Source organism: Folsomia candida, unplaced genomic scaffold, assembly GCF_002217175.1.
Source record: "Folsomia candida strain VU population unplaced genomic scaffold, ASM221717v1 Fcan01_Sc030, whole genome shotgun sequence".
Classification (NCBI taxonomy): Eukaryota; Metazoa; Arthropoda; class Collembola; order Entomobryomorpha; family Isotomidae; genus Folsomia; species Folsomia candida.
Window position 1 is genome coordinate 1,539,645 of NW_019091222.1, and position 10,744 is coordinate 1,550,388.

At 38.4% G+C, this 10,744-nt stretch overlaps 1 protein-coding gene across 1 annotated transcript; it reads left to right on the top strand.

Annotated features, from left to right (window-relative positions):
• Window positions 1-1,108: 1,108 nt before the first annotated feature.
• LOC110860225 (putative diacyglycerol O-acyltransferase Rv1760) lies at window positions 1,109-3,545 on the top strand. Its single transcript, XM_022109279.1, has 5 exons — window positions 1,109-1,292; window positions 1,692-2,063; window positions 2,185-2,422; window positions 2,595-2,887; window positions 3,346-3,545. The coding sequence occupies exons 1-5, from the start codon at window positions 1,109-1,111 to the stop codon at window positions 3,543-3,545; spliced, it is 1,287 nt and encodes a 428-aa protein (XP_021964971.1).
• The last annotated feature ends 7,199 nt before the right edge of the window (window positions 3,546-10,744 follow it).

Consider the following 10,744-nt stretch of genomic DNA (forward strand, 5'->3'; position numbering starts at 1 on the left):
AACCCCAAATTCAATGCTGACCATCATTTTGACCTCAGAGGTCACAGAAGGTCGAAAAAGTTCACATGACGTTCAAGTGCATATGGATATCAATCCGAATGAAAATTTAACCCCAAATTCAATGGTGAACATCATTTTGACCTCAGAGGTCACAGAAGGTCAAAAAAGGTCAAAAAAGTTCACATAACGTTAAAGTGCATATGGATATCAATCCGAATGGGAATTTAACAATTCACTTTTTATATAATTATCGTGGAGTTTACGTAATACGGTTTTATGACGTGGTTTCACCCCTTGGTTACATGCCTTTGTAACGGTTTATTTAAGCATTTACTTGATAAACTTGATCTGTCGTGGTTAGGTCTTCTGCATGTCGAGTCGCTGCTGTGACATTTAAGCATTTTTTAATCAATTGAAATTCTATTATCATGAAATATTTATTTCTGTTTGTGAAATGTCGAAATTTTTGGATATTTTAGTCATTTTTGTACTCTCTGTCTTAGCCTATTCAGTTCTTCCGTTCTTCGCCGTGTTTATGGGGATAAGCCTGGTTTGGAGAAAGTGTGTAAATATCTCTGTACAAGTAATGATAGCACGAGGTGAAACGTGGACCATGCTACCGGCCAGTGGAACGAGTATGAGTGGGTTATTAATATATAAAAAACATACAGTTCAAATTTTGACCACAACAATTTTGTTGAGGAAAGGAATGAAAGTGTCAAGAATTTACACATTTTTTAGTTCGCTATCAATAGCAGGACGAAAAGTAAATTTAGTCCTAAATAATTTTCAGCGAACAAGGCACAGAAATTCATGCAAAGTTTTCACTTTTCTTGAAGATTTACCTGCTTAAAGCTATACTAGTGCTTATTCTGGGATCGCACACTTGTTTTTTTTAAAGAAATCTCAAATTTTACTTGGCATTATTTAAGTAAGATTTCCTTAAATTATAAAACACTACTTTGTAGATTGAAGCAAGTCGGCCAGACGCCGAAAAAAAAACTTTCGTACGTCAATTTCCAATTCAAAAGGTAAATAAATTCCAAATTAAACATTTTCAGTTACCACGTCTCCCTACGGACCTCACTCCTGGTCACTCTTCGTGACGATGCAAGTCAATCAGAAAACTGTAAGAGAAGACTTTAATCACAACGTTGTACAAAAACTGGAACGGAATTCCGCCTCTAGACGACTTTATCCCGAGCTAAAGTCCTGTCTGACGGAACGGTTTGGCTACTATTTTTGGAAGCAGTGTCCAACTTTTAATATTGAGGACCACATAAACTACTTAGGTAGGTGGGAGTAAATTTATACATCTGTATATAAATAGCTATATATATAGCTGGCTTCCAGACAAGCATAACCACAAATTGGTAGTAATTATACATTTCTGGAAGCACATTTTGTCCTATTTATCCCGGCCACATGCACGCATCGTCTGGATGTAAATTACTTGGCCAGATATTCAACAGCGAGCTCCGCAAGTTGTCGTGGTGAAAATGTTATTGCGTCGTTTGCGCCATGTCTGACGGGCGGTGTATCAGTTGCTCAACTGATCTTGACTAAATATTTACATAACCCATAGCATGAATGCATATTCTTGTTGATTGAAAGTCGGACCGCTTTATTTCACATAACTTATAGATAAATATTATTCCTGAAAATTTTAATTTTAATTTCTATCTCGTCAGATTGTCCAGAAATTCAGAAGTTTGACGATGCCCCAGATCTGAACAAACTCACCAACTATTTACTCCGTGGGAGGAGGTGGACAGAGGGCAAACCGTTGTGGGAGGTGCTCCTCTTACAAGATAAGGATGGCAAAAGCCTCATCATTTTCAGAATGCACCACGTAATCGGAGATGGATGGAGCGTTCTGAAAATTTGGGAAAAAGTATTCACCACACGAGATGTTCGTCCAGGTTTACAAGGAGCACCGGTCCAAACCCTGAGAGAGGAAGGAAACCTGTCAAAACAAATGTTTTCTGGAATTAAGACGCCGCACCAGCTGGTAAAATTATTCCGGTCCCTGAGCAAGAATCGCGGTAAAATTCCGAAAACCGGTAAGCGATTTGATCCAATTTTTTAAACAAAGTTGATACAGGATACAAGTTAAATTAAATTTGTGCAAAATTATTTACGGATAAAATTATTGGTGAAGTGATGTAACAATCTTTTGACTAGCTCAAATAGCTCCATCTGCCGAGGGCATTTGCGCAGCATCGAGGGAAGGCCTCCCAATGATTGAGATGAAAGCGATACGAGCTAAATTCGGTGTTCATTTTTTTCCCGTGTTACTCGCCGGTCTGGCAGGTGCAGTTCGACAGAACTTTGTCGCCCACAAGGTGAATATACCTGAGAGCATCCCCGTGTTAAGTGTAATTCCAAGACCTTGTCATCCTGAAAAAAGTCGGAATCATGGGTAGGTACAGAGCAATTAGGTACATCGAAATTAATATTTTAAGGGTAATTAAGTCGTAATGTTGGGAAATCATAAGAATTTTCCTGCCTTTATTTTGTGGAAAATATGTAACTGTGTAAATCCAAAAATTAAAATATTAAATTGGCCCGGGTTACATTTAAATTTTTTCCAGAACAGTGTGCATAATTCTTCTCCCGACTGGAGATCCAGTCCAACGTTTGATGATGATTTCTGAAAGCGTAAAGACCTACACGAAGTCCAGTCTGCCGGATTTCCTCTATTGGATTGGTATGTTCGCCGGCTGTTTGCCGCTACCTTTGGTTCGGGTGATGAATAAAAAGCCAACAAATGTGATTCCACTCGTCCTCACGAATGTCGTGGGACCACCGAACCGATGTTGGGTGGCGGGGAGTGAAATTGAAAGGATACAAATGGGACAAAATATTCTGTTCGAATCTTCGTCAGGTAAATAATCCGGGTAATTCCATTAGATATGAATATGCATTCCGCTTCTAATAACATACGAATTTGGGTTTATTGGTGCAAATCCCTTTCGCACATTTCGTTCAAAATCGTCTAACCTTTGGAATATTGTTACGCCAAGGAGAACACACTGTACAAACAAAAAACAAAATATAAAATGTGGTGGGGTAATTGGAAACAAACTTGAGGAAATCTTATTATTCGTAATCGTAAAAAACAGTTGTGGATATAATTTTTACAAATATGTTTACAAATAGTTCCGACCGTAGCATACAATTTTATCTAGATAATTTTAGCAAAAACTCAAAATATTTTTCAGCCGCTGTATGTGTCCCATTCGATTAAGATCTGTTAAGGGATGAATATGTAAATACGTATTACTTGCATTGCATGAAAACCCTGCGCCGTTTAAAACTAGAGAGCGTTTTCTTTTCCTCCAGGATTTTCGTTTGGCGTTGCTTTCTTGAGTTATGAAAGTGAAACGACCCTTGGAACGATTGGACTGGATGTAAACTTTCCATCGCTGACCATTCCACATGCCATTTTGGACCATTGTACTGCCGAGTGGAAAGGTTTACTGGATACGACATTCGCCATTACGAAAAATGACGACGTTACATCTCAATCTATCACAGTTTAATTCACCCCGATTTGTATTCCATATTTAAAATGTTTGCGTTCATTGCGGGTAATAATTCAGTCAAACATGGCAATATATATGTATTATTATAGCTTGAAGTTATGATTCAATAAATTGTATTTTTGTACAGATTTTTGTATGTGTATCTACCTCATATTTTATTCTTCAATTATTTAATTTTGTCGTTATATAGGGCTGGGTTTTTATATATTTGAAAAACTGATTTTCATAATATTTATTACAACGCTAAACGTAAAATTTGAAGCACTAACTCTTTAATAATTTGTACCTAATTGCCGTATTAATGGTTGCAAACGTCTTTAAATGATAAGCATATGTATACCATAAATATTACAGGTTTTTATTTATGTTAGACTATACATTTAAATATTTATTTAACTAGGAATACTCAAAAGGTGTGCCCCGGCCGCAGGGTTCTCATCAATACTAAAATGTGGACAATACCTAGTTGCGCATCAAAAAATTCGAGACAGGTATTTATTTAATTTCCACAGGGGTGAATTGATAAATGTATTAATTTAAATACGTGTGGAATGCACACACTCCAAACTAATAAGAAATCAAAGTCAGATTTCGAAATTTCCATCTGTGATATAAATGACAGCCTAGAGTCTGGATGGACATTGGTGGGTTGTGGCACGTCGCTTTTTGTTGGATATTCTACCCTAACTTTCAAAATCGAGTGTAACATGGACTATAAACCTGCTTCATCTTTAGAGTAGACCTACATAGATCTACGAATTTTATTGAATCTTTTGATGAAAAAAATTTTAATCAAGTTTTACGAAAAGTTATTGTAGAGAGAAAAAAGCACAAGGAATTATTGAGTGGCGACAGGTCTGGATAACGGTTCCACCGCACGAAAGCGCTGAAACCTTCCGAAGGTCTGGTGCAAATTCCGATTTTCTTACAGACTGGACCGTAAAGTATGTGTGACCAGCTACAGGACCTTCTCGACAAAAGCCTTAGCTTATGGTGCACCCATCTGTGGAAAAAGTTCTAATTTGCATCCATCCCACGACTTACGGCACTCCACAGCTTCTCAAACTCGCAATAATGAGTAATTTTGAACGTAGATTGTTGTATCGTGAATGCCTGCTATCCGCTGCAAGTTTGTCTGGTCGCCTGGTCCCTCCAGTATTTGTTCGACCCTTAGGAAATTATCATACGCGACGTTGAAGTTTTAACTAAAACTACTACCATGACGTTTGCCCATTCTGACACTACCCCCATAGCGCCAATTGATTTGAGTATCTGAGAGACTTTGGTTGTTAAAAGTGCGTTGCAGAATTTACGGATTAAACGGCCAACGGTGGGAGAATGGAGTTCTACATCATTGAAACGCCAAAGGGGTTTGAACAGAATCCCACGCCTTTTACCTGATTTGGAGTCAACAGGTTTATTGGTTCCATTATATGCCCTCATTCATACCGGGCACTACTGCTAGGACGTGTGCAAATTCTGACACTACGCCGAAGGCGCCGATTGATGTGAATATCGGGCAGAATGTAAAACTTTGGTCACTAAAAATGCATTACAGCTTTTGCACGTCAATCGACGAAAGTAGGGAGAATCGGGAGTTCTTCATCATTAGAACCCCATACGTTTTACCCGATTTGGAGTTATAAAGAGTTGATAAAGAGTTATATTCGTTCCTTTAGCTGCCATCATTCATACCGGGTACTACTGCCACGACGTTTGCCTATCCCGACACTACCCCCAGAGCGCCGATTGTTTCGCTAAGGAGGGAAGCTTCATTAATTGCCAGTTATCAATGTTACCATCCTTTTGATATGTTGTACTGTCCAGCGAGTGAACAAAATCCCACAAGTGGTTTGATTCCATGGCCACATTTACGCCCGCCACACGCGGGCACGCCCGCGTGAATTTTCGAAGACATACCCCCAGTAATGAAATTTGGAAAAATATTCAAAAAATTACAAAAATTGAGTTTGACGTGGAATATTGCTGAGCACCTATCTGGGAGTATAACGGTGAAACAATTTTCAAAATCCGAGCTAAATTTGATTTTTGGTGGATGTTTAAGCAACAGAAAACAGGGCTTTTTTCGTATTTTTCGCTCCGTTGAAAGGGTGTGGCAGGCGCAAATGTGGCCATGGCATCAAACCCCTTATGGGTTCTTGTTCACTCATGTAATACTACAACATATCCAAAGGACAACAAGATTGTTGATTGGCAACTAGTGAAGCATCCCACCTAAGTGAAAACCTGTATAACAGCGTTACTCCTCTGCCCATTAATAAATAATATATTTTACAAATTTTAAGTTCCCAAAGTTCGCACTTAAAGTTGAAGATAAATACACAAACATTAATATGGATGAGTTTTAAACACTTAAATAAACAAATTCAATACTCTAAGACATACGAGCCTAATTCGAATATTTATAAATATGTCTTACTAATAAATAAATTAACCATTTGACGAAACGTTTGTCGAAATAGAAACCTAGGATATTTATCTGTATACATTCAGACAGCAAATCAGGTCGATTACTTATGTATGTTAATTGCATAGAATAAATAAAAGCAATGTGTCGTTTAATCTTGATATTTTAAGTCGACCTATAACAGTCAAATTTCGGAAATATCAAAGAAAAAGCGACGAAAGCGAATTTTCATGTGAATCATGGAGATTTATGATTCACTTATTTACATATGTATGTAGTCATTACTGATTTCGATATTTGGTTTTTGGATTTTTTTTATTTTAAAAATTCTAACTGCGTTTAAGTCCACTATGTCCATAAATCTGCATGGCAGGAAAATGTGTCAATGTTTTAGCTTTCTCGTAGGCGAGGCTCAAATTAAACTCTCGAAGTCAGAAAATGGTCAGGTAGATATGTACATACATAAATGATTAGCTAATGATTGACAAAATATAGTCACCAGTTTTGGGAATCGAGCTACTTTTACATACATACTGGGCCCACTGTAACTGTAAGTGGCTGTTTTCTTCGAAACCGACAGAGATAATGAAAATCTGATGATTGCATTGGATTCCCCGTGCGATTTTGCATAAGTACCATAAATCAGGTTTTTACTATTTGCAATGCAAATTCGCATGGAAAATGTTGAATGGAAGCGGGCGGCGAAAATTTTTCATTACAAAAATGGGGAGAGAAATGGCGAATTTTAAAAGTGTGGCAGGAATCGAACGAGCCGTATAATTTAGCCCAACAGACTATAAAGACGTTCATGGGGACGGGGTGGACTAAGAACAGTCGAAGAAAAAAGTTTTGAAATCCTACAAGGACCACACCCATCATGAAGGCGCTGAAGGATGGAATCCGAAGAAATTCACGAAATTCCAACGGAAACCAACCTCACAGCTGACAGTGTAGAAGCAGATTATTCAATGAGTGCTTAAATTGAACCTTAGACTTAGGACTTTGAAATGTGGTACTTGCCACATGCCGACCATCCCCCAAAGGGAAACCAGATTAAAGAAACCCAGGAGTGACTTCAAGCGGTACGCTCAGAAAAAGTGACGAGGATTCTATTTACAGATGAGGAGATTTTCACATAGGAAAAATATTTTAACAAGCGAGTTGGCCTTATCTACGCCAAATCTGTCAGAGACATCCCCCAATATAGACAAAAGGTCAGAAAGCCACATTATCCAAGCTTTGTGATGATTTTGGCAGGTGGGAGCTAATTGGTTCAATTTCTCTACATTTTGTTGAAAATGGGGGGAAGGTGGGGGGGATCAAATTTCTTAAAATACGTTTTCGAGTCCGCGGTACATCCCCTAAGTGAGATCCAATTCATTGAAGTCGACTGGACCTTGCAGTAGGACTAGGAATCAGCTTATAGTGCAAAAAATGACCCAAGCGTGGGTAAAAAACAAAATTCCGAACTTTTCCTCCTCTCGGAAATGGTAATTCTACTTTCTGGATTTGAATCTCCGGATTATGAAAAATGGTTAAAGTTAGGGGCAAATGTGTGTTCTAAGCCTCGTAGAAGTGTAGACATCGGAAAAAAATTTGTGACCACGGAATGGAACACTTTGCCCAGGAATTAGTGCGTGCTTCAGAGGAGAACTGCAGGCGGTTTCCTCAGCGCTGCATTAATGGCAGGGGAGGAAATTTCGAAAACTAAAAATTGTTTTCTACTCAGAAATTAACTGGCTTTCGGTTAAAATTAACTCGAAATTCGTAACATAAAAACTGTTGAAGCCACAGGGTTTCATTTCACTTACAGTTTCAGTGGGCCACCTAGTATATGTATGCGCGTAGCAAAATATGTTAAAATCTGTTGGACAACGCGAATTGATAAAGGCATCAAGTTAAATAGAAACGAATTATTTCGGAATGTCTGCATGGACTTACAAATGTCTTTAGCTTTCGAAATTATTTATCGATATAATTTACTTGATTGATTAATTAATTACATGTATACAGATTTACTAATTGTTGATTGTTCCTGACTGAAATGTACAAATAGCCGTCGCATCCATGTCATAGAATTTGCAATTTTGTAAAATTAATGTCCGCAGATACATACATGTATGTAATTTCCGGCCAACATTCGACATTTGTTGTTAACAGAAGTTCAGCCAAAGTTCACATTTGTGAATTATCACGTAACTAAATATCGTTTACGTTTGCAAAGTACACGAAATATAGTCGCACCCCTCGTGACGTCAACAAACCTGCTATACTATGGTACATGCTAAATCAATAGACCATCAGCCTATGTAATTCATACCCAAAGGTTAATTGGCGCACCTCTCCATAACTAATAACATGTAAACTTTGAAAATTTATTGCGAGGTCAGTTGTTGATGGAATTTCAAAATTCCCCATGTTTTGGAAACTTTGAAGCCTTTGGCGAAATATACATTCCCAGATTTTTGAAATTCATCCCCTCCAATCGGTTATAAAGGTCAAAAGGTCAAAAAATGAGGGCGCATTTATCCAATGAAATTTACAATTTGACGACGGAATTCGAATTACCCTGTCGCCAATTCTTGACGGAAATGCTTGATACACTATGGCCATCGAATTCTATGGCGAATTGGTCACACCCCCTGTTGTGGGGTCATTGTGGGGGTGGTCGACGGCCGTAAAAATAAAATAAAATCACTTCCTAGAATTTTTCCGTGAAGCAACTGACGACATTACCATATAAACCTTAAACATGTGTACCCCATGGACACATGACCGTGTCTTTGACTATATGGAGACCAGGGGGTGTGGTTATCGGCGGTTTGGTGTAATCCTAAATAAAGTATGGCATGTGATATATCATTTTTCTCAGCACCTCAAGGGGATTCAGAACACCTAATTCATATCCAAAAACCACACCCCCTGGGGGCTGTGGCCTTCGGCGCTTTCGTCGCCTCCGTGCAAACGCAAAAGAAGAGTTGCATGCGGTATATAATTTTTCCCAGCTCATTGAGCTAGACAGGATAACCCCCTTTGAAGTCGAACACAATACCCCCTGTGGGTGTGGCTCTCGACAATTTAGAGTAATCTCAATCTGACCACGCGAAATTAAGCAGCATACGATGTCGGTTGCCTATATAACCCACTAGAGTTAGCAAAATTAAAGTGGGTGTGGTATCTCAGTTGACCACGCCCACATGTTTGGGCAAAATGAGATTCTCATGAAAATTTGCTAATCATGGAACACCAGGGGCATGAGGCGGGTATGAGTTCAACGCCCGCAACCCTTCATCCAATTTTGAGGCAAAATGAGGTTTATTTTTAATAATTTATAAATTTATAAATACATCGTAGTCTGCTTAATTTTGTGTGGTCAGGTTGAGATTACTCTAAATTGCCGAGAGCCACACCCACAGGGGGTGTTGTATTCGACTTATTAGAAATACTAAGAATCCCATTAACAAACAAATCCATGTTTCTTTATCGAGCAATACGGTTTTAAAATTAAGCATGGGCTGCACGTACGTCTTTTTGAAATTAAGACAAGACTGCAGTTACGTGGTTTTAGAATTAGTCCGACGATATGTTTTCTCAGTTCGTTAATGAAATAAGTATCAAATATCTTAAGAGAGTTAAACGGCCTTTGTGTGTGGTTATTAACGTTGATGCCCTTATAAGCCCATAAATCCCGTTTGCCGTTTTGAGTTGTCATAACAAATGTATATCGTCGGCCTAATTCTAAAAACCCCTAAGTGCAGTCTCATCTTAATTTTAAATAACCCTAAGTGAGACTTCATCCTAATTTTAAAAACCCCTAAGTGCTGTCTCTCGTTAATTTTAAAAACCCCTAAGTGCTGCCACTAGTTAATTTTAAAAAGCCCTATGTGATAAATAAAAACGAGTAAAAAGCCCTAACTGTAATTCAAATTTCAAATTATGCATAATTAATTAGTTCTGATAAACTAATCAGAGTATCATACAGTGATACTCTATGATTACAAATTAAATTTTGAAAATATTATGCAAAACTTCACTGGGCTATTCACAGTGGGTGTGGCCGTAGGCGCCTTTTCGATTTAAATGACACCATGTCATGTGATATATCATTTTTCTCAGCACGCTGAGGACATTACGCCTGAATACTTCAAATTTACGAACCACACCCCCAGTGGGTGTGGTCATCTGCGACTTTTCAATTTTGACACAACCATGTCATGTGATATGTCATTTTTCTCAGCTCGATGAGGGGATTTCGACTGAGCAACTAAAATTTCAAACCACACCCCCTGTGGGTGTGGTCATCTGCGACTTTTCAATTTTGACACAACCATGTCATGTGATATATCATTTTTCTCAGCTCGATGAGGGGATTTCGACTGAGTAACTAAAATTCCAAACCACACCCCCTGTGGGTGTGATCATCTGCGACTTTTCAATTTTGACACAACCATGTCATGTGATATATCATTTTTCTCAGCTCGATGAGGGGATTTCGACTGAGTAACTAAAATTCCAAACCACACCCCCTGTGGGTGTGATCATCTGCGACTTTTCAATTTTAACGTTAAATCTTTCCAGATATCCTCATCGAGCTGGGAAATATGACATATCGCATAACATGGTGGTGTAAAAATCGAAAGTCGCCAAGAGTCACCCCAGATGGGTGTGGTTTGTAAAATATAAGTTCTCTGTCGAAATATTATCGCCAAGTTGAGAAAAATGATGTCACGACATGGTTTCGTTAAAATTGAAAAGTCGCAGATTACCA

Bases quoted from the DNA above. Each gene is read 5' to 3' on its own strand.
- LOC110860225 (XM_022109279.1), top strand. From the start codon at position 1,109: ATGCAAGTCAATCAGAAAACTGTAAGAGAAGACTTTAATCACAACGTT. The intron at 2,064-2,184 runs GTAAGCGATTTG...TCTTTTGACTAG, and splicing joins CGGTAAAATTCCGAAAACCG to CTCAAATAGCTCCATCTGCC. The intron at 2,888-3,345 runs GTAAATAATCCG...CTTTTCCTCCAG, and splicing joins TCTGTTCGAATCTTCGTCAG to GATTTTCGTTTGGCGTTGCT.